At 49.4% G+C, this 23,882-nt stretch overlaps 1 protein-coding gene across 1 annotated transcript in view; it reads left to right on the top strand.

Annotated features, from left to right (window-relative positions):
• LOC144761524 (uncharacterized) overlaps window positions 1-23,882 on the top strand; it is a 745,631-nt gene that overhangs the window by 649,293 nt on the left and 72,456 nt on the right. The window contains 4 exon segments of the mRNA XM_078646848.1: window positions 11,825-12,871; window positions 15,027-15,362; window positions 22,269-22,407; window positions 23,190-23,882. Of these exon segments, the coding sequence (XP_078502974.1) occupies window positions 11,825-12,871; window positions 15,027-15,362; window positions 22,269-22,407; window positions 23,190-23,882 (2,215 nt within the window).

Here is a 23,882-nt window from a genome sequence, read left to right as displayed (position 1 = left end):
AAGATTCTAACGCAGACCCGTGAATGCCCTTTACTGTGTAATGCACTAAATAGCCTTTCTTGAATACACTGCCACCCTCTCTGTTGCACGTGTACTATTTAGCCTGCCGTTGCGCTCTCTCTCTCTCTCTCTCTCTCCCTCCCCCTCTCTCTCTCTCTCTCTCTCTCTCTCTCTCTCTCTCTCTCTCTCTCTCTCCCTCTATTTTTGCACTCCCACTCTTCCGAGTGATTAGCCCCGAAATTGGCAGACTGCCACCCCTAGCGCACCACCTAATTGGCTTCAAATACCGTCAGTATTTGCACAAAAACTTGTCTTTAATACAATCACCCTGAGACCGTGTCATTACCTCTCCTTTTCCGCTAGAAGTCAATGAACCGAGGTTGGGCCGTAAGGGAAAGGACAGGTAAGACGACAGAGGTTCCCTAATCTGGCCCGAAATAAGGGAACTACATGTCAACGGCTCCTATAGTATAAAACAAGGACCTCAGAATACGCGACCCTCCCCGCCCCGAATTGTCGCAATACCCAGACAGGAAAAATGATCACCCCTGTTACATCCCCTGTATCAGCCGCTCCAAATTGGAGTTATGAAACTACCCCTCATTCCCGGTTATGAGAGATGGGTCGATTTACGCCCTTACCATAAGTTTTCTATGTCCCTAGGTGTCTTCCGATGAGACCCCTGTCTTCTCTAATTTAGTAATCCGGCCGCGAGAGGCTGCATAGGGACCAGAATGATGTTTTGCAAAGTTAAGATTAGACTGGAGCAAAGAAAACCATTACACTGTACCATGCCGAAAGCGAAAATGTTTAGTTGAGAAGCAGGAGGCATTGATAGAAAATAAATGTTTAGCCTATGTTCGTCCCTCAGCAAAATATCTGTTTAGTACCATGTCGATAGCACACAGTACCCTTGGTAAATATAAAGCCCTAGAGAACGGCATATCTTTGTCAAACCCGTCTTACGAAGGTGGGTCTCCATCAGATGAACTGTCGAAACTGTAATAAATAATTGTGAAGGAAAGTCCTAGTAAATCCAACAGGCCCGTCATCGGTCATTTATATGTTAATTGTGAACCCTAATATAACGGACATTTTTCATTCTTTGCCTGGAGCTGGGAGAGAAATAGACTTTTTGATTATCTTCATCTGCAAATTCTCTAAAGACTGTCTTTTCAAACTTGTTTAAGGGTACTGCTGTTGGAGGAGAGAAGGACCGGATGTGGGAGCACGAGGCCTGACTGCAGACTAAGGAACACCTGCGACATTAGCCAAGGCGAGACCACGACAGAAAAGAGCGGCAGGACGAGGCACTGTTTTCGACAACCTGAGAAGAAAGGGCCGACCTGATGCCCCTGCTCGATGTCCAGTGTTTGCCGACAAGTCCCCGCTCTCTGAATTCCGTCACACGCCCGCCTATCTGAAGTCTCTCGTTCCCCTAGTTTGTTCCTAATTTGGCCTTGCTCCATCCCCCTTTTTCTCCGACCTACCCTATGGACTGTTTTGTATGCTCTTCTTCCATCTGAACTTTCTGACAATCACCTCAAAGGACACAGGGCGAAAAGGATCTTTCCGACCAGAAACGCGAGGAAAGGGTCGTGCCCTGCAACGCAGAACTTAGAACAGAGCTGGACTTGTAGCTCCCCCGCCGGTGCTCCTCAGCGCCAACGAAAGACAACAAAGAATAATGAGAACTCGTTAACTTCGAACATTTGACATCCTCAATCACCGTTTCTGCTATGCCTCATTTCTCTCCCAGCCGCCATTGTATTGATCATGCTCCAACCCGAATCTGATATATGTAGTAACTTACCAGTTCACGTTATGAAATGTATTCGCTGCTCTCGCTACAGAATCGTTTTTTTGTATTACATTTCTATGACTTTCCTGCTAAAACAACTTGATCAAAGTTTATCAAATAGGTCCACCTCCTAAACCTAGAAATGTTAAAATGTATTGTTTACAACTCTTTTTCATCTAGGGTTCCTACCGTTTTCTTTCTCATGCCCACCACAATAGAACCGAGTAGAAAATGAACCAGCAAGATGTCTTGAATATGTTAAAGGGAGGACTGTTGAAAATTAGTACGGTTTGGTGAACATTATCTGCGCCATCTTGCCTCTTCCCCTGATGCCACACTTTTGTCGTGCGCACCCGCCATTTTTGAATGCCCTGATCCGAACGAACCCTTTTTCATGCCGCTGGCCCCTGACATAGCCCTTCGCCTTCACTAAGCCTGCACGCTGACCAACCCCCTGCTTGCACCTGCCTAGAATCATAAACCCCTCTTCGGCGCTGCTCTGCCCCAGGCCCTCATCCTGTTCCCAGCGCGACACCTCCCTTCTTCCCTTTCATGATCCCCGGCCCTTAGATGCAAACCCCCTTTTCCCCGTATGCCCGTTTGTCTTCCCCGTTCCCAGGCCGACACCCAGCACTGCCGATACCATTCCTTGCCCCTCCCCGTACAATAGAAAGCTTCCCCCATCAAAGGATCCCCGGGTTGATCAAAGCCCCCACTCCATGAGATCCGATCAAACCCCCCACATTCCGTGACTCGGCGGAATATCCAGCTGCGCGATACTCATCACCTGTTGTGACTAGGGTGGGGACTTCAACTGTAAATGTGTGTGGGAACGGGCCCAAAAGGGGAGTTCCGGGAATGTCTTTTCCATACATCAAAGCTTTAACATGAATATGTAATCTGCAATAAAGTCATAAAACAGTGTATAAGAGGCCAGGCCTCAGAAATGTAGTTAGAGCACCTCAGAACGATACCTTCTGCCCGTTTTGTTGTGTTCTCCTCCGGAGAGAATAAAAACCTTGTTTCCTGCCTTCCAGTCTCCAGCGCCTGCCTCTTCATTGATTAAATAACTAGAGGGTCACAGAGGCAATACCGCTGGGCAAATACCGATTGTCCCCGACCCGACCCAGGTTTCAACAGACGTGTCTCGACTTGTAACGTAAACGATAAACTTGAAACATTCCAAAGTAGAAAGGTATCCACCCGAAAAGGCCACCATCTACGACCACGTGGGATCCGCCAACTGCATCCAAGCTGGAAGATAAAAGTATTGATAACTATTTGGGACGGTGGGGTGGGATAATCTTCGCCTCCGTGTCTTTAATAGAATCCACACCTCCAGTCACGTTAGTGGATGAGATTTACATTCTCTTACAAACCAAGGCTCAATTATGACAAGTTTAAAGCTGTGCAATAACAAAAGAAGAAACATGATCAATAGGTTTAAAATAGAATGTTCAGAAAGCGGACTCTCTCGACCAATCGGCTGCCTTAAGGATCTCTTCCAATCGGCTGCTGAAATAAAGACTTTAGAGGTTACAAGTCCTCTGACTGAATGGTCTCCGTACAAGGTAACGCCTATTCCCGCCTCTGCCATGATCCATCAAACCCACCTGGCCAAAGTAGAGGAGACACGGGAATAAGGGTTCTTGGAAGATATAATCAGTTGGGATACTGATGAAGGGCGAAAAGCAGCAGTTTGAGATTCATAACAACGAAGGCAAGAGCCCACAGATAACTTCTCACATTCATTGAAAGTAGGGTAAACAATTGAGGATGAATTTTTCATTGTACGTCTAGTAAGATAAAATGCTACCCCCTGTGGACAAAATGATTTATTATCAACATCACGTGCTTCAACATCAGAAACAAACACAAAAGGATTGTTAATTTTGTAGACAATTGTTTCAAAGAAAGGAATTCATTAAGAGGCCAAGAAAGAAATTTATTTTTATTTATTTATTTAATTTATATAGCGCAAATCAGCTACCCACCAAAGGGTTTCCCGGCGCTTGATAATTCAGAAGTGCGTTCTAGTGCCAAGCAATATTAGATGTTAAATAGCCAGGTTTTTAAGGCCTTTCTAAATTTCACGTGGCTCATCTCCGTACGTAATGCATATGGCATCGCATTCCAGAGAGATGGACCCAGGAAAACAAAAGATTTCCCACCCATCCGTGACAGTTTGGTTTTAGGGATCACGAAGTTATTGGCTGTTGCTGACCTAAGGGTTCTAGATGGTTGGTGTGAGAAGTTGGCCTGATGTGCAGTGCTCACTATTCTAGTGATCACTATATATCAGTCCAAACAACCCTTATTGATGATTGGTTGTAAGTCAACCTTATAGACCAGCTATCCTAGTAGCATGGATACGAGCAGTCTAAGGCTAAGACTCTAGAGGGCGTGTTAAGCCAGCTGTTTTACCATCACATTACCCCTTGAACACCCAGTGAAAGGACACCACACAAGTGTTATGAAAATAAACAATGTATTTATTAGAATCACAACAACCCTGTACTCTTTATGAGGACAGGGTGCTAGGCACACAACAAAACTCTTACGAAAATACTTAAGTTAGCACGTTATACACAAATGCCCGAGGGGCACGAAAAACCATATACTTTAAAAGTGGAATGCGAATTACTAGCAGGTAAATAACAGTTCTAATAGGCTTTGGAATCGCTAGGACTGGACTAGGGAATCGTTAGATTACTACTAGGAGACCCAGGGGACTCGGGTGCAGAGTGTGCACTCTCACGCGGGATGCGGGACAAAGTCTATGGAGGCTAGTAAAGGCGAAGTTAGTGTTCACGGGCGAACCCGACCTGGTAGGAAGAAAACGACAGTGGATCCTGACCCTAGGATAGTGAGGCTATGCTGGGACACCGAAGTGCCGAAGTTACCTAGCCCAGGGGCTGCAGCTGCATAGGTCTGAAAAGACGTCGGGGATCTCGTTGCCGGACCAGGAGCCTGGAAGGAAGAAGTTGCTGGCAGGCGACCAGTGAAGAAAAGTTCGATGGATCCAAGCCTGGATCAAGGAAGAAGAAAACCTGAAAGCAGAGGGGACCAAGTTCTTGAATCACTAGCCAGTGATTAAGTGGGCACCAGGATGGCACCGGGCGAAGTCACCGCAGTCAGGTGAGTGGGCACTGCTGGGCTCTGCAGTCTCTCGGACCAGGAGGCGTTGTCGGCGACCAGGATGGAGGTGCGAGCTGTCCCACGAAGGTTCTTGCTGTCGACGTCGCTGGACCCAGGATTGGGCAACAAGTCTTGGCAAATGCAAGGCCCACGCGGTGGACCTAAAATGGCGTCTTGGGCGGACCAGGAGGGTCCAGGGTACTTCTCCGATGGAGGGAAGCAAGGGCCAGTCTGGAGCAACCAGACCAGCAGCAGAAATGTCGTCGGGCGTCGTCAGGAAGGCCACAAGCCAGCGGGCTAGTAGCCAAACAACGCGGTGAGCAGAAAAAAAGCAGAAGGGCCCCACGCAGATCTTGGAGATGCTGGGGGGCTGCTCTTCGGTGCTGGAGCTGCTCAGGGTGGGGGCTTCTCGGACCCCAAAGCACTCACCAGGAATTCACTCGGCGGGCTTGCTGTAAAGAAGTCGTGCAGTCTTGAAGATGGCCGGTCCCTCGAGGTCTCGTCACACCCACGAATCTCAGCGTGACTGATGATGCAGGTAGAGGTCAGAGGTGCCAGGGAAGCCGGTTCTCGTCGAGCTGGGCAGTCGGATTCCGGAGGAAGGACTTGCAGCAGACCGCAGTGTTCTTAGATGGTGCCTGCGGATGCAGGGTGACTACTCCTTAGTCACAAGGGAGAAATCTTAGGAAGAAGTCTTGAGTTCCTTTCGCAGAAAGTAGTTTCAGGATTCAAAGATGATCTGCTTTGGAAGGGGGCCAGTTCCTACCTTTATCCTGTAAAAAGGGGCTGGCACGCGACTAAGTCCTGCCCTATGGGTGGGACTAGGAGGGGGGTGGTTACACCCACTTCCTTGGCGGGCTTTTCCCCAGCACAGGGTCTGGAGTGACCCTGGAACTGGTTCCAGCCAGCCTATGCACAGTGAGCACCGGGGTGCCACGTGCAGTCACCTTCCTCTAAAGCCCTGCCTACCTGGAATACACAAAACCCTGTCTGGGACGGTGCTGGCACCGCCCCTGGCAGGAAACCCTTTGTCCTTATCTCCTGCTCTGGGAGGACTCCCAGCAGCAGGAGGGCAGACTTGTGTCTCGGTGGCAGCATCCATTTTGTGGATGCTAAGGCTCTGTCTGACTTTAACCGGGGTTAGGGGTTACATACATGTCGTGTCCCTCTAGAAGGGTGGAATGCTAACCCCGTCGCCAGAATTGGCGAGGGGTTAGTATTCCAATTCGTATGACACCTTACTCGACATGTTTTGATAAAGCGATACCAGAGTTGGCATATAACCGCGAGGATTATAATGCACTTAAGAGTATATGGTATGCGATATCATGGAAACGGCTAAGGGATGGATCCCGAAAGCCGCAGACAGGCTCAGCTCATGCCAGAGCACCATCTCACACGATTCCAAGCACTCTGCCTTCAGGATTGTTAAGGCCTGCCATAGGAGTGACTGATAGGAGATCTGTGTGTCCATTTTTTAGGGTTAGATATAGGTATACTATATCTAAAGCAAAGGGTGATTACACCACCTTGCCCCAGCTGTCAAGCAGCCAGTTGTGTCAGATTTGGATGGCCATCCAGGGGTGGCACAATACATGCTGCAGCCCCTGGTAGGCCCTGGGTACACCTATGCCCTGGGTACCTAAGGTACACTGTACAGGGACTGATAAGGTGACTCAGTATCCAATTTAGATATGTACCTAAGGTACATGGAATCCATTTTACAGAGAGAGCAGTGGGCCTGAGGTCCTGAATAGCAGGGCCTCAGGTCAACTAAGTCAGAAAACCAGCAAAACACCAGGCAAAAAGTTGGGGGCAACCATAGTCAGGGTTCAACCTTCCTACAGTTGGTAAGGACGGACAAGTTTCTGCAAGTATTTTGGGGCAGTGCCGGTTGAGATTGTATGCATAAAGCACAAGGATTTAAACTTAATCCTATTTTCGACTTTCAGCCAATGTAGGTCACGAATGTATTTAGAAGTAGAGCAAGACATAGGGATTTTGAATAAGAGTCTCGCCGCCGCATTTTGCACCATTTGCACCATTTGCATCCTTCTGATTCTTTTCTTTGCCCCTAAATATAGCACATTGCTATAATCAAGCCTTGAAGTTACCAAAGCATTAATAACTGTTTTTTTTGTACAATCAGGTAGCATCCAACAGATTTTTTTAGCCATTTTAAGACTGCAAAACAGGTGGCTGAAGTCTTAACGGCTTGCTGGTGCATATTCAAAGATTCATCAATGATGACACCTAAATTTCGAGCCTGTAGGACTGGCATCGGAAGAGGGCCCATTTCAGATGGCCAATGCTGTGGTCCCCATAGTTCTTTATTTCTTCCTAGAACAATTAGCTCTGTTTTCTCGCCGTTTAATTTTAGAAAATTAGCTTGCATCCATCCCGCGATCTTACCCAGTCCTAGTTTTAACGTGGAGGGATGATCGCTTTCTGCTGAAGAGAGAGAGAAAAGGAGCTGAGAATCGTCAGCATAGGAAAACATATTTAAACCTGCCTCTTCTACTATTCTGGCAAGTGGACTCATATATAAGTTAAAAAGCAATGGGCTTAGAATTGAACCCTGCGGTACTCCATGCTTAAGAGTTAAAATCTCTGAGCAGGCAGACTGGGAGAAGACTTGAAACGTACGATTGCTTAGCAGGGACTTAATCCAGTTTATAGCAGCGCCATGAATACCTATAGAGGAGAGTGTTCGTAAAAGTACCGCGTGTGACACCGTATCAAACGCGGCACTAAGGTCTAATAATACGAGTGCAACCGTTTCTCCTCTATCCATCATGGCGCGGATGTTCTCTGTCACTCCAAGCAACGTAGTCTCAGTTGAAAAGCCTATGCGGAAACCAGATTGTTGCGGGGGCAAGAGATCGTGTGTCCTTATAAACTCAGGGGTATATTACCAACAACTAGCGATAGTTTTTGTCTCTAACTTGTTTAGAGACAAAAATTATCGCCGCAAACCGGCGATTTTTATCGCAGATAAACCTTGCTATTAGCAAGGTTTATCGCAAATGCGATAAAAAACGGCCGCAATGCATGAATATCGCTGAAAAGTCAGCGATATTCATGCATTATCGAGCAAATGCTCTTAGCCATGTTATCCACCTCCCATTGGATAACATGGCTAAGAACTGCTCAGGGCAGGTGTTAGCTTTTGGAGATATTCGCGCTTAGCGCGAATATCTCCAAAAGTTGGTAATAGGAGATAGCGATGTTAGCGACTGTTTCCAGTCGCTAACATCTTGGCACGCCCACTTTGCATGTCATTAGTGATAAATATCACTGACATGCAAAGTGGGGCCCATGATGGTCGCTATCTCCTATTAGCTGTCGCTAACTGGTTTTAGCGACAGCTTGGTAATAGGGAGATCATTTTATCTCCGCTTTCTTGGCTTTTAAAGCCAAAAAAAGCGGAGATAAAACCCCTTGATAATATACCCTTCAGTGAGGGACTGAAGAACATGTTTTTCTAAAATGTTTGAAAAAATAGGCAGAAGAGAAATTGGCCTAAAATTTGAGGGCATGTTTGGATCAGCTCCAACTTTCTTCAACAATGGATGAACCATTGCATGCTTCCATTCTGCTGGGACATATTCTTCCTGAAGGGAAGCATTTAGAAGGTCCGTGATCGTAGTCATGGCGTTCCTATTTAATTGCTTTAGAATAGAACATGGTAGAGGGTCTTTTGGTGAGCCAGATTTGATCGTGTTTAGTAAGTCGATGACCGAATCAACCCTCAGCAAAGGCCAACTTTCTAGTGTAGCGTGCATGTTAACAGTGACACTTGAATCTGATACATTAATATTATTGCATAAGTCCTCGGTTGGGCTACTAAGGATAGTCATGTTCGACTGATTTTGGTCCTTTTGTATACGTTCAATACCCTGGTAAATTTTATCCACTTTATTTACAAAAAAGGAAGCTAATTGGTCACATTGCATTTTGTTTAAATCAGGAGGTGTTTGAACGGTATTTGACCCAGCTAGTTCTTTAACGATATTGAACAATGTTTTGGATTGGTTAAGAGCATCCGTAATCGTCATACAAACATATTCTGTTTTTGCTTTCCTGCACAGCATCTGGTAGTATGTCAGTTTAGTTTTATATTCTTGTTTGGCTTCAAGGGAATACGTTTTTCTCCAGTTGCTCTCAGCGCTTTTACATTAGGTTTTCTCTTTTTTCAAAATATCACTGAACCAGGGGGCAGGGGGGCGATGGACGTGACCTCTTAATTTCGTTTTGGGCAGGCACGTATCAATGGCTGTCATGAGCCATTTCTGTACTAGTGGGGAAAGATTTTTAACCTCTGTCTTTGTGCATGGGGTATGTGCTTCAAGGAATGCATTTAGAGCATCAATATCTAACTTTTTTCCACTTCCTAATGTATTGATTAGTGTTCAATGTATTTTCATTTTGTCCCGTATTTATTTGAATGGGGAATTTAATTACAAAATGGTCAGACCAAGGAATAGGTAGGGCGGGGAACATAATCATGTCTGTAATATTGGAAAAGACAGGATCTAATAGGTGACCAGCACGATGTGTGGGTCCGGTATTTCTCAAATTTAGGTTAAGGGAAGCTAAATCGGCAATAAGATCAATAGCAGTTATACAATCCTCTTTGTCCAAGTGTACATTTAAGTCGCCAATGATTGTGAAATTTGCCGCCTTCATTACCAAAGGGCTGAGCAGGTCTGAAAAGGTGGTTTGCCACTTAGATACTGCGCCAGGCGGTCGATAGACAAGGACACCTGAAAAGGTGTAGTTGGGAGCAAGTATAAGCTTAAAAATAGCACCTTCACAACCAGAGCATGGAAGTGTGCTAAATTCACAATTATAGTTTTTCTTAAAAATAATAGCTAGACCTCCACCTAGTTTCAATGGTCTATCCTGTCTGACAATCGCATATGAGCCCGGGAGAGCTGCTGCAATGTCAGGATCAGAACTGTCCTGAAGCCAAGTTTCTGTCAAAAATAAGGCATCAGGTGCCTCATCAAGTAACAAATTAAAAATCTCCGTCTTATGTCCAGGAAGAGAACGACAATTCAAACTCAGAAAGGAAAAAGACTGAGATGTATTATCAGAGGATGTTTTACAAGCTCTGACTTCACTAGTTTTAGTTCCTACTGGATTAGTAGTGATATTACAATTTTGGCAAACATCTCTTTTTCCTAATTCTAGTAAAGTGCAAAGAGGTGACCTAGGGATTCTTAAAGATCGTATATATTCCGATGTATATGTAATACCAATATTCGGAGTTTTCTCCGCCTCATGTAATACCTGTGAAGGATCCTTAAGAAAGAGATGCAATACCACCTTTACATCCCAAAGAGATTAATATTTCAGTTTTGTGGGGATGTTGAATCTGATTGGTTTTAGAGCTCTACATATTAAACAAGATGTACTTACCGGTTCTCCTTTCACAAGGACACGTCCAGCAGAAATAGCTGAGGTGTTAGAATCGATTGTTCTGTAGGCTTTTCCTTCCACAAAAATGTGGAACAAGATAATTGACTACATCTACAGGAGATGCAGATATGGAATTAATCTCTGTCTCCTCGCACCCGCTAACCCAGGAAGCCCAGGTGTAACTATAAGTGTATTGGGGGGCGTGGCCAAGCAGCATGGCCGACAGGACGTGAGCTTCACCAGCTCCGTCCGAGGACCCTTTATATCCTGCCAAAGAGATCCTTGCTGGACCCTCCAAAGGGGTGCTGACGGTCCGGATCCTTTTTTGTCCCGTCTGGGACCACCACGTTGCCAGGACAGCCTCCGGTGCCCCGTTAACACCGCCGGAAAACACCGCGGCGCTCGGAGGGCTCCGCCTGTCTCTACGCGAGACCGCGGACTGGGCCTGCACGAGGGAGTAGCGGTGCGTGCGGCCCGCTTGCTGAAGAAGTATCCCGGCTGGGGAGGTGCTCGCGTGCACGGCGGACCTCCCGATGATCAGAGACCTGTAGCGGACGTCCTGTGAGGCCAGTGGAGGGCTGAGCTGGGGTCCGGTGACTCCCGCTGACCTGTGCAGGGGGTTGAGGTGCTGGCCCCTCCCCCCACCGACCCTATCCTTCACCGGAGCTCCCGGCTGCGGAGAGCAGCTCAGGGTGAGTGTTTCCCCTGGTGCCTGGGGCTCTACGCGACTCCTGGGGGACTGAGGCGGTGAAATCGCCGTGAGCTGGACGCTGGCCCGCCGGGCCTCTTGGCATTAAGGTCCGCCCCTGCACTACGAGCCGGTGCGGCCTGTGCGGACTGTCCCCTGTGGTTTCCCTGCAGCTGTGGGGATTGCGGCCTCCGTCCCTACTGCGGAGTGCTACGGAGACCATTCCACGTGGACCTTGCCCTGGCGCTGTACTTAGTGGCGTCCTGCAGTGTCAACTCCTGGGGGACACGGGCGACTTGGGGCCCCCCCATAACCTACGTGCTATTTTCCCCGACTGCCGGAGCGGCCCCCCCCCTGTGTGGCAGCGGAACTCGGACTGTGCTGCCCCAAGAGGCTTGAAAATCACACTGTTGCGCCTGGAACTGGAGGGGGCTCGCCCGAGGTGCGCTGGTTGGCGGTAAGCTGCTTTTGATCTGATTATTGGAGGTCCTCCCGCCCAGCTCGGTGAGTGCATCTTGCCCACTGGTTGCCACGCTCTCCCTTTGCTAGTGGTGGGGGTCGTCGCTTGGGCCGGATTTGCCTGGTGCGCCCTGCTGAATTGTCCTCTCCCCCAGTCCTCCCGCCTTCGCTTTGCTGTTGGGATCTGTGCCTACCCGGTGGGACCGGGCGAGTCCTAGCTGAGGGGCCTCAAGGGGGCTCCCGGTCTGCCCCCCAGGATGACGACCCGCAAGGATAGGACTGCGAAATCCTCCCAACCCAACACCATCGTGCAGTATACCACCCCAAGACTGCCATCGCAGAGGATCACGCGGCAGACGGGACCGGACGATGGGGGCGAGGACCCGCATGAACCTTCCCGAGCAGAGATCCTGAAGGCAATCCAGGGATCCTATTCTGCCTTGGAGAGACAGATCGAGACTGTGTCGATCGATGTAAACCTCCTCCGGACGGACCTCCGTAAGGTGGCGGACAAGGTCTCAGGCGCGGAGGGCAACATCGCACAATTGCAAACTGAAGTGGCCTCCCTGCAGAAATCGGTCGCGCACCTGACGTCCGCTACCCGTGCACTGGAGAGAAGAGCGGAAGATGCGGAAGGCAGGGCCCGTCGGAGCAACATCAGGGTCCTTGGCGTGCCGGAGCGCCTTGAGGCGGGAAACGCTGAACGCTTCTTGGAGACGTGGATCCGTACCCAGCTATGCCCGACCGGACTGTCCAGTGTCTTTGTCATTGAGAGGGCACACAGGGCCCTGGTTCCCCCTCCACGCCCAGGCGAGTCACCTAGAGCCATCATTGCAAAGGTCCTAAATTATAAGGATCGTGATTGTATTCTACGGGCCGCGAGAGAAATGGAGTCCATCACCATTGAAAATAGTCGTGTTTCCATCTACCCAGACTATACTCAACAGGTGCAGGAGCAACGGAAGTCCTACCTGGGAGTCAAGCAGAAACTTCGGGACATGAAGCTACAATACATGCTCCTTTACCCGGCCAAACTCAAGGTGCTCTCCCAAGGACGCGCTCACTTCTTCGAGTCCCCGGCGGAGGTGTGGGAGTGGCTCGAGATACGGGGAGACGACCTACCACCTGGTGAGCGAGGTGGCCCCCGCGAGACCTGGGGGACCCGGCCCCCGAGGCGCCGGCGAGGCAGAGGGAGACGCAGGTCTGGATCCCGGGGTTCTCCCGAGCCCCGGATTACCGTAGGAGAGGATGGGGCGCTGCACGTGAGGCCATCGACGGCGGGGGCCGCTCCGGAGTCACCTGAGGCCCCTGCACCTGGTGAGATCCTGGTCCCAGATACCTTGCAGGAAACTTTGCCGGATGTACACTCTGCTCCCCCGGTGGTACCGGAAACTGCTCTCTCTGACACACGGCCTGAGTGAACTCTGATATGAGGTACTGTCTTGTTAAAATGTTGTTGCCCTGGGAGGTTGGGTGAGTCGTCCATCCTGGTTTTTGCCTACCCAATGCTGTCTCTACCTGGCTCTGGGAACCCTGGTTGGTGGGCTGAACAGAGGATGGATACCATGTTGGCCGAGGCGATGTGGTGCGAGGTCCAAGAGTTTATGGCGTACCGTCGCCCAGCATTGGAACTGACTTTCATGACCATTCCCGGAGACTGTCCTGGAACATTGGGTCCTCGGGGAGTTGGGGGGGTGGTTTTGGTTGGTTGTGTGTGAGTGTGGGGTGCGTGTGGTGTATGGGGTGGCTGTGCACATCCTGGCACTGGCAGGGGAATGGCAGAGTAGCGTTCTTGGTTGTTGCTGTCCTCTTGCTCGCGGGTGGGGGGGGGACTGGTTCTGATGGGGTGTTGAGTCCTATTGTTTTTGGATGGCGCTGGCATGGAATGACTGGGATGGTGTGTTTCCCTGTTGAGTCATTCCTGCTCGTGGGTGCGGGAGGGGGGGGACTGTTTCAGGGGTTGGGTGGTTGCGGGTAATGTGGGGTTGGGGGGAGTTGTGGGGGGTATTTGTTTTTGGCATGGTGTGTACTACTGTTCGCGCCCCTAGGAGGCTGCTTGCAGAGGTTAAACTTGGGTGCCCGGATGGGCAAGACAAACGCTTATGGGATTCAAATTTTTAACTTGGAACGTGCGTGGCCTGGGTACTAGCTCCAAGCGGCATAGGGTGCTATCCTTCCTTCGTCGGCATGGAGTATCAGTGGCGAGGAAGTGGAGGGGTCAGGTGTTCCATTCCTCCTTCTCTACCTATGCTAGGGGGGTCCTGATCTGGGTGGCACCCGGGGTTCCCCTGGCGGTCCAGTATGTTGAGGCTGATGTTGAGGGCAGATATGTTCTTATATGTGTGAAACTGGATGGGAAGGACTTCCTGCTGGTGAACTCTTATGCACCTAACATAGATGACCCGAGTTTCTTTACCGGCCTGCAGGAGCTTATAGCGACGGACCTAGATGTCCCCCTCCTCTGGTTTGGAGATTTTAATTGTGTACTGGATCCACTGCTGGACAGGCATCCCCCCCGGGCGGGTACAAAACCTCGGATGACGACACGACTCCGGGAGGTGATGGATAATCTGGGTGCTGTAGATGTCTGGCGCCTCGGTAATCCGGGACTGAAGCTTTACACTTGCTATACCCCCACACATAACACACATAGCAGGCTCGACAGGGTCCTTGCGGCCAACATTGGCGCATCCCTTGTTTTATCGGTCACACATCAGGCCCGGTTCTTATCCGACCATTCGCCCGTGACGTGCACGGTACAGTGGGTGGACCCATCCTCCCGCCCAAGGACCTGGCGGATGCCAGGGGATCTTCTGCAGGATCCGGTGGGACGGGACCATGTGGAGACGTCTCTACGTACTTATCTGGACCTAAACTGGGGAGTGGGTGATATTCCTTTTGCGACCAAATGGGATGCCCTTAAGGCAGTCGTGCGGGGCGCCTGTATGGGTCTGACATATGGAGTCCGTAAACAGCTGCTCCGTGACCTCGCGTGTGCGGAGAAGCGCCTCAGCCACTACCAGTCCTTACCGGACCCGGATGGGTCGCACGTGGACTCGGAGTGGACAGCCCGAGAAGGCGTCCATGATATCCTAGACCGGTTAGATAGATTCACTCTTGGTCGGTATCGCCAACGCCTTCACCGTGAGGGGGACAAGTCGGGCCGATTGCTGGCCTGGATTCTCCGAAGGGAATCGGCCCCTGCGAGGATTGTTGCATTGAGAAATCCCGCTGGGGTCCTAGTACACTCGGAACGGGACCTCCTTGCGGTGCTCCGCACACATCTGCAGAAGGTCTATACTGCTGACCCTCTGGTGACAGAGGCCATACCTCCGGGATTTGCCCCTTCAGACCCTCTCTAAAGAGGATGCTGAGGACATGGACACTCCAGTGACGCTTCAGGAGGTCAAGGTGGCAGTGGCCGCCCTGCCGAAGGGTAAGTCGCCGGGTGGAGACGGTTTTCCCCCAGAGTTTTAACAGGCGTTTGCTGATACCCTCGCGCCCCTTCTCTTGCAGGTTTACCATGAAGCGGTGGAGCGAGCCGCGCTCCCGACCACCATGCAGCAGGGTGAGGTCTGCATGCTCCTGAAACCGGGTGGGGATGACTGTGATCCTGTGGTCTACCGGCCGATCACTTTAATCAATACCGACGCCAAAATTCTTACTAAGATCTTGGCCACCCGGCTGGCTCCACATATGACGCACTTGGTTCATCATGATCAGTGCGGGTTCATTCCGGGCCGCAACACCGCCATGAATCTCCGGCGCCTGAACCACGTTCTACATGAGGTGCGCGATGGGGAGGATCCTCAGGTCCTGGTCTCGATAGACCTGGCTAAAGCCTTCGATACAGTTAGCTGGGGGTACCTATTGGAGGTGCTTCGGTTGGCGGGGGTGGGGCCCCTTTTCTGCACTTGGATTTGTATCCTTTACAGTGCGCCTACGGCCAGGGTCAGGCTCGGAGCGGCCCGCTCGGAGGAGTGGCGGTTGGGCAGGGGCACCCGCCAGGGGTGCCCCCTGTCACCACTCCTGTTCGCTCTGGCGATTGAGCCCCTTGCAGTGACACTACGGGCGGAGAATACGAGTGAGGGATGTGGTACACCTGGTTTCGCTTTATGCGGATGATGCGTTGTTCTACCTGACCTCCCCGCGGGAGTCGCTACCGATCCTGTTACGCCACTTGGAACGCTTTGGTGCAGCTTCTGGGCTGCGTCTTAATCCTGAGAAATCCCTGATCTTTCCCCTTGCGGGATGCGGTGAAGACCCTCGTGTGAGTTTCGCGCCCCTGGGGCTGCGGTGGGAGATGGAGGCCTTCCGCTATCTGGGTATTCAGGTGGCTGTTTCTGATGAACAGTTGCTGGCCCGAAACGCCGACCGTGTGCTTAGTTCCCTGCAACAATCTGTATCCTTTTGGAATACGCTTCCACTCTCTCTCATGGGACGATTGGCCGTCTCAAAGATGGTGATGCTGCCTAGAATATTGTATATCCTACAAAATACCCTCTGTCCTCTTCCTCCTCGAATTTTCAACAAGCTTAATACGATGCTTACCTCCCTGCTTTGGGCGGGCAGACGCAGCAGAGTTGTGCTACATACGATGGTCAGACGCTGGGAGGAGGGGGGCTTGGAGGCCCCACGCTTTGATCTCTACTATTACGCGGCCCAACTTATACCGGCTGCGCGCTGGTTCGCGGGCGCGGAAAATTGGGAATTGCGACTCCTGGCTGGTAGCGCAGATGAGACGGCGTTGCAATTGGCTCTGATGCGTGGCAGAGGGGCGGATGGCAACCTTCCGTATATTGTTCGACATACTGCGGGGATCTGGCAGCGAGTGGTGGAAAGAGTGCTGAGACGGGCCCCTTTTCATAGGGAGCTGCCAATATGGATATTGGCACCGGTCACACTAATGGAGGAGCACATGTCGTTTCGGGAATGGCGTGAGGGCGGCTGCGACACATTGGCAGACTTATATCCGGACGAGTCCTTTGTGACCCTGGAGAGAGCTATCGAGGCCTTCAGTCTTACTGGGGGCCAATACCTTCACTATGGCGGCCTGCGGGACATGGCGAGAGCGACGTGGCCACAGTTCCCTGAGGCGCCCCAGGTGTCCCATACTTTGAATATCCTGCAATCGTGCGGCGCGGGACGGCGATTGATATCGCTTTTATATACAGCGATGAGAAGCGACTCGGCGCCTCCGGTGTCTCCGTCCTGGGCGGCGTGGGAGGCAGATTTAGGGGTTGCCTTGGACCCGTGACAGCGGGGGCGGATAGGGACGCTCACCAAGAAGGTGTTGTGTAACGCACATTTCAAATTAATCCATTTTAATTTCATGCACCGCACTTACGTAACCCCAGTTGCTCTGCTCCGCATTGCGGCAGATAAATCGGATGCCTGTCCTAGGTGTGGTTCAGTAGGAGCCGGATTTCTCCATTTAGCTTGGGAGTGCCCACTGGTCGGCGACTTCTGGAGGGTAGTAGTAGCCCACATCCGGAGGGTCACGGGACTGCGTCTTGACCTGACCCCGATCCATTGCTTGTTAGCCCTGGTCCCCAAACCTAAGAAGAGGAATCTGTCATATAAGATGCTGCAGCTGCTCTTAGTGCTGGCTAGACGGCGGGTGGCTATCACCTGGATGGGACAAAGGGCGCCAGACATGACATTATGGCTTCGGGATGTGGGGGAATGGACATTAGCTGAAGAAACGCACATGCTACATATGCGTAGGGATGAGCGGCTACAGGAGGACTTGCTTGCATGGCGTATGATGTGTGCTGTGGAGTCGACTGACTGCGACTCCGATGCTACTAGTGCTGCATTGTTTTCTTCCGAGGAATCGGGACCTGAGGAAGGGGTGGCGGGTGATGGGGAGGGAGAGTAGGGGCTGGGGTACTACCCTGATGACTGCGCACATGTTACCTATTGTCGGTCTCTATACTTGCACTGTATCCCGTGGATCTGATTCTTGCATCTCCTGTTCTATCTGCAACTGTTGAAGCCGTGCTGGGGGTGTGAACTGCGTACACTTGTATTTTCCATACAATGATGCCAATCTTGGGGGGGGAAAGTATTGTTTATTCTGCTGAAAAAATAAAGTAAAAAAAAAAAAAAACTATAAGTGGATTGAGTGGAAGGAGCCCAGGAATCGTTGATAACTGACAATGCGTCTGACAAAAGTCCTGAGACGTCCCAGGCTGACCTGAAATCTTCCAGGTCATCAGATGCAAATGTTGTTTGATGATCAAATCGTAAGGATAACCCTGAGGGTTCAAGAGTAACGTGGGAAACGTGGGAATTATTCTTGGAAAGTCCACAGTGAGTTCCAGAACTTGAGAGAACCACACTTGTGAGGGCCAGAAGGGAGTTACTATTATTATTGTGGACTTTACTCCGCCCAGTTTGTTTGTGTAACGTTCCGCGGAGACATTGTCCATTTGCAGAGGAATAGAACAATGTGCTTTTGACGGAGCTAGGCTTTTTACAGCGAAGGAACCTGCAAGCAGCTCTAAGCAGTGTATATGAGATGGCATTTCTTCTTTGGACCATTTTCCTTCTCTTACAACATTTCCGCATTGTGCTCCCCCGGCCGGATCTGCAGGCGTTGGATTCAAACGTGATAACTGGGTCCTGGCCAAAAATGGATCTTCCATTCCAGGCCTTCATCCTGGAGAGTCACCACTCACACTCCTGCTGTGCCTCCATGGAAAGCGAAACTAACACTGAGTAAGGGAGGCCCCTTGAAGATGATGAACTTGAGGCGTTGGAGCGCTCGATAATGAAGAGGAGCAGGAACAATTGCTTCAATGGGTGCCGAAAGAAGGCCCACAATTCCTGCCAGTCTGCGGAGAGAAAGTTTGTTTAGTTTTAGAACAGAACAAATCTCTTTCTTGATTACTTTGATCTTCTTCCAAGTAAGAAAGAGAGAGGATTTCTTGGAATCTATAAAGAAACCTCAGAGCTGAATTGTCTGCAATGGAATTAGAATTGGTTTCTTTTGATTTATTATAAACCCTAGATTCTAGAGAAGAGATAGTGCCCACACGGTCTGTGTTTGTAGTAATTTCATGTAGTTGCCCATTATTAATATATTGTCTAGATATATAATTAATTGTACTGCATGAAGACGTAACAAGTAGCCCTCAGCAGATTCTACAGACCTCAAGAACTACTGACCCATCTCCCTCCTCCCCTTCACTGCCAAAGTCTCCGAGAAGACCATCAACACCCAACTAATGAAATTCATCGAAGAAAACTCCATACTAGACCCCTCCAAATCCGCATTCTGCAGCAACCACAGCACCAAGATCGCTCTACTTGCCGCTACAGACGACATCCACACCATCCTCGACCAAGGACACACCGCAGCCCTGATCCTACTCGACCTCTCTACAGCCTTCGACACCATCTCCCACTGCACACTCACCACCAGAGTCCCCGATGCCGACGTACAGGGAACCGACCTCGACTCCCTCCGCTCCTTCATCACCGGAAGAACCCAAAGAATCAGACTTCTACCCTTCCTCTCCGAACCCACAGAGATCAACTGAAGAATACCCCCAGGATCATCGCTCAGCCCTAGGGTCTTCAACATCTACATGGCTGCCATCATCAGACAGCACGGACTCAGCATAGCATCCTACCTCGATGACACCCAGCTCATCCTCTCCCTCAACAAGGACCACACCACCACCAGACTCAACTTCCAGGAAGGAATGAAGGACGTCTCATCCTGGATGAATAGCAGCAGCATGAAGCTCATTTCGGAGAAAATGGAGGTCCTCATCCTCGGACCCTCCCTCTCTGCATGGGACAACAGCTGGTGACCCACCACACTCGGCAGCCCCCCTACCCCGACGGACCACGCCTGGAAACTTTACATCGTACTCGACTCCTCCCTCTCCAGTCACCTCCACCTGCTCCAACACCATCCGCATCCTCCGGAAGACCTTCAAATGGATCCCCCCCCGAATCAAGGAAGACGTCACCCACGCAGTCGTAACTAGCAGACTGGACTATGGAAATGCCCCCTATGCCGGGATCAGCAAGTCTCTACACTGCAGCCAGACTCGTCCTCGGCATCCCTCGTAACGAACACATCATCTAACACCTGCAAAACCTCCATTGGCTATCCGTCAAGAAGAGAGTAACGTTCAAGATACTCACCACGCCTACAAATGCCTGCACAATACAGGACCCCAATATCTCAACAATAGAATCTCCTTCCACGTACCCAAGAGAAACCTCCAATCCACCACCATCACCAAACCCCCGCGCATCAGCAGAGCAAGAACAGGTGGGAGACCCTTCTCCTACATTGCGGCCAAGATCTAAAGCGAGCTCCCGATCAACATCAGATGCCCCCAGCCTGCTCATCTTCAGACGACCCTCAAGACCTGGCTCTTCGACTGACCGGAGATGCTCCCTCCCCCCCCAAGCGACTTGAGTTCTTGCATGTGAGAACATAGTTCAGCCATATTAATACTAGTGCGCAGACGCGTAAGATTCCCTCCAAAGCAAAGAATACGTCATGTCACGTGAGTATGAAAGACGCATGCGCAGTAGAAAACCCTGAGTAGCAGCAGCCATCTTAGGTGCAAGAGTATTACGGTTAGTAAAACACATAAGCAAGCTTCACTCGGACACCCATTTGTGTCGTGTAATGCAATATTAATAAGACAAACATGTTGATTAGTGTATTAACGTTATGTCGAGAGGACTTAATACAAGCAAGTCGCGTTACATGCGAGTCCTTGCTCCATCAATAATGTATCCCCTCCATCTTAAAATGTCTGTACAAAACAAAACCGCAGTGGAATAAAAGTCTACCCGATATCCTTGAATTGTTTGAAAAACCCATTTGTCTGAAGTAATTTGCCTCCAGTTATTGAGTAAGAGAGCGAGTCTGCCACCCAGCTTTCTCAGGGGAAGAGGGGGATTTAAAACAACATGACCTGCCTGTATTTGCACGGCTCTGTGAAAAACACGAGGGGTAAAGACTCTCTTGAGGTTTCGTTGCGCCTCATCCAGAGAGGTGACGGTTTTTACGTAGGCAGCTATATCCGTGATGAAGTGATCACCAAAGAGATGACCTTCAGCTTCAGAACCAAGGTCCTTCTGTGACATGCCCACCAGCTTAGGGTCTATTCTCATGAGGATAGATTTCCTCCTCTCTGCTGCTAGAGCAGCATTGGCATTGCTCAAGAGGCAGATAGCCCATCGGCTCCAACCTCTGAGAATACGCAAATTGACAGGTGTTCATGTAAGTGCAGCATCTTCTGATATTTCTAAAATTGAGTCAAAGGACACAGGATACCTAATAATGTATCCTGGCAGTGTCTAAGTGCTTTATCAATTACATTTTTGGATCTTTACCTTTTTTTATTGAACCCCTTGCGTGCGTCGGCCGGCCGCCGGCCGTCAGACGTCACGGTGGCCGTGTGCGGAGGACGGCCGGGGGCCGTCCGAACCACGCCCACGCCATAAATCACCCGCACCGCTGCGTAATTTCCGCTGCGGTTAAAGGGTTAAGGAAGTCGACCATAGCTGGGTCAATGTCTGGAGTTAATGCCAATTTATGAGGGAGAATAGGTCTGGGACAGTCCATAATGGGGACACGGCAAAAATGTGCTTTTCGAAAAAGACTAGTAGAGGACCCTGGGTGGCTGCATAGTGGAGACGTGCATTGTGAGCATTCTTCTATACATCAGCTGGCGCCCAAGTCCCTTTACATCACATCTCCCTCAGATTCATTTTCATCCTCTGCACCCTTCTCCCCTCCCCTGGAACCATTGGTGCACGGGCAGCTCCCTTCCTTTTGAATGTATGACGTTACAACGCAGGTTTTACTACGCATACCATTACAACGCATTACACTTGGGGATGCGGGATAGTGAATAGTTTAATTTACTATTCCAACTCCAGTCCCCGTGGACACTAAGGAAGGTGTTGGATAGTAAATTAAACTTATTCCCTATCCTAGAGCGCCCCCCAGTGTAATGCGTTGTAATGGTATGCGTAATAAAACCTGCGTTGTAACAGCACTTCGTGGTAAAAGTTGTAAAGGATGTTTACCTTCCTTTTCATTCTTCAAACCTCAGTTAATTAAATGTTCTCTTCCGCTCCTCCCTTAATGCATACATGAGCATGGCTGGTGTGTGGAAGGCATGCTCGTGGTGTCCAGGATGTGTGGAAGAGAGCTGTTGTGTGCAGAGAATGACTGATAGAGTGCAGTGTGACAGGAGTTCATTGTATAGGGTAATGTTGTGGCGGACTCGCGGCTTCTTTTCGGTGCTTTAATATTGCAGAGTTGGTTCTATAGCTTCATTCACACAAACGTATAGGTGCAAGGCATGGACGCTGGTGGGCGACCAATAAAACCTCATCTTTTCTTATAGTGGTTAATTCACGTGATCGGAGAGAAAGAGAAGTGTTAGGTTTGTGTTGGGTACTCACTCACAATGCACTGTGAAATTTTGTTGTCTCTGTTTAACATAACGAACATGAGGCCTGAATTAGAATTTGACAGGCAAGTATTCCATCGCAAACGAGACAGATCTCCTGTCTCCTATTACTACTTCATTATATCCTAATGCACTTATACAAGGTGGACCAGATATCTGTCAGGTTTGTGACAAGAGTGTCCATCTGTCCGTCCACCGAACTCTAAGTCAGACCCATAGTCGTAGCTTATGGTTTATGATTCTTTAAATTGTTTTGCTCGTGCAGCACTAATTCCAGATTTCCTTTTCATTCTGACAGGTGATTGAAACACAGAAAGAAAGTAAAAAAAGAACACTAAATCTTTGTAAAGAAGTCGTCTGTGTCAATAGATGTGAAAACACTGAACAAGAATCTGCACTCGCTCGCTTCTGGACTGTTAGCGCCAAGACACCACGTGGTATTCGTGCGCTGTATAAATCTTAATAACATAACATGATATCAAGCCTCGAAGGAGACACTTCTCAGACATTAGAAACTAGAGCCCCATCGTCGAGATACCAAGATAAAAAAGAGAAACTGAAACTGGAGATTATAATTTCCCAAAGATCATGTGTTTCTCATGAAGTTGAGAACATCTTCCAATGCAAAGTAGTTCTCCGTGACACCCTCTTCAAAGCGCACCGAGGAGCTGATATTTTTATGTTTATACCAACACTTTAACAGGAATTTCAGCTTGAGTCTGAGAAGTGTGGCTCACTGGTTAGAGGAGGCAGACCTGGAAGCAGAGGTCAGCCCGGGACCAGGGTTCAATTCCCGGCTCGGCGGGGTCTTGAGTCCTAAAATGTCCATGGACTCGATAATTCTCGCTCCGGTGCCTATTCTATTCACGGGTTCACACTCTGCGACTCTGGGCAATGGCTTGCTTAATCTCCACAACGGCCCCTCACGGCGGGATGCCTGGCTTTCACCTTGCGGATACCCTGCGGGGTTATCTCACAGGGGAATACCAGGATGGGTTCCCAAAGCAAGCGCTTGGAAACTGCTTGGTGATTTGCGCTATATAAATACATGTACATTTACAAAGCTGAAGTGCAGAGGAAACAGGCAACATAAGTGCATTGAGTGACTAAACGTTCACCATAAAGAGATATTAAACATAACAATAAAAACACAGTTAAATTAATGACAGATGATATAATGTAACTACACTGGATTAAATAACAATTTTATTAATGGAAGATGAACTTTTGAAGAGATGCCACAAAATGGAGGAAGTAAGAGTCGGCCTAAAAGATGACTCTGGTGAGAAATCATATCAGTGTTCTGAATGTGGTAAGGGTTTTACTAGAAGGCATCGATTACTAGTCCATCAGAGAATTCACACAAATGAGAAGCCATATGAATGTTCTGAATGCGACAGGGCATTCAGAACAAATGAACGTTTATTAATCCTTCAGCGAACACATACCGGTGAGAAACCATATAAATGCCCTGAATGTGACAAAGCTTTCGGTATAAAACAGCTTTTATCAATTCATCTACGAACACATACCGATGAGAGACCATTTAAATGTTCTGAATGCGAAAAGACTTTCAGGCAAAAGCGTTATTTATTAAGACACCAGAGCATTCACACCGGTGAGAGGCCGTATAAATGTTCTGAATGTGAAAAGGCGTTCAGACTAAAGCATCATTTATCCATGCATGAACGAATTCATACGGGTGAGAAACCATATAAATGTTCTGAATGTGACCGAGCGTTCATTACAAAGCATCAGTTATCAGTACATGAGCGAACACATACTGGTGAGAAGCCATATAAATGTACAGAATGCGACAAGGCTTGCAGTCATAAGGCAGACTTTTCATATCATCAGAGAACCCATACCGGTGAGAAACCATATCTATGTCCTGAATGTGGCAAAGCTTTCA

This window comes from Lissotriton helveticus, chromosome 6 (genome assembly GCF_964261635.1).
Source record: "Lissotriton helveticus chromosome 6, aLisHel1.1, whole genome shotgun sequence".
Taxonomy (NCBI): domain Eukaryota; kingdom Metazoa; phylum Chordata; class Amphibia; order Caudata; family Salamandridae; genus Lissotriton; species Lissotriton helveticus.
The sequence above is the reverse complement of the archived record's forward strand: the minus strand, read 5'-3'. Positions and strand labels throughout refer to the sequence as shown.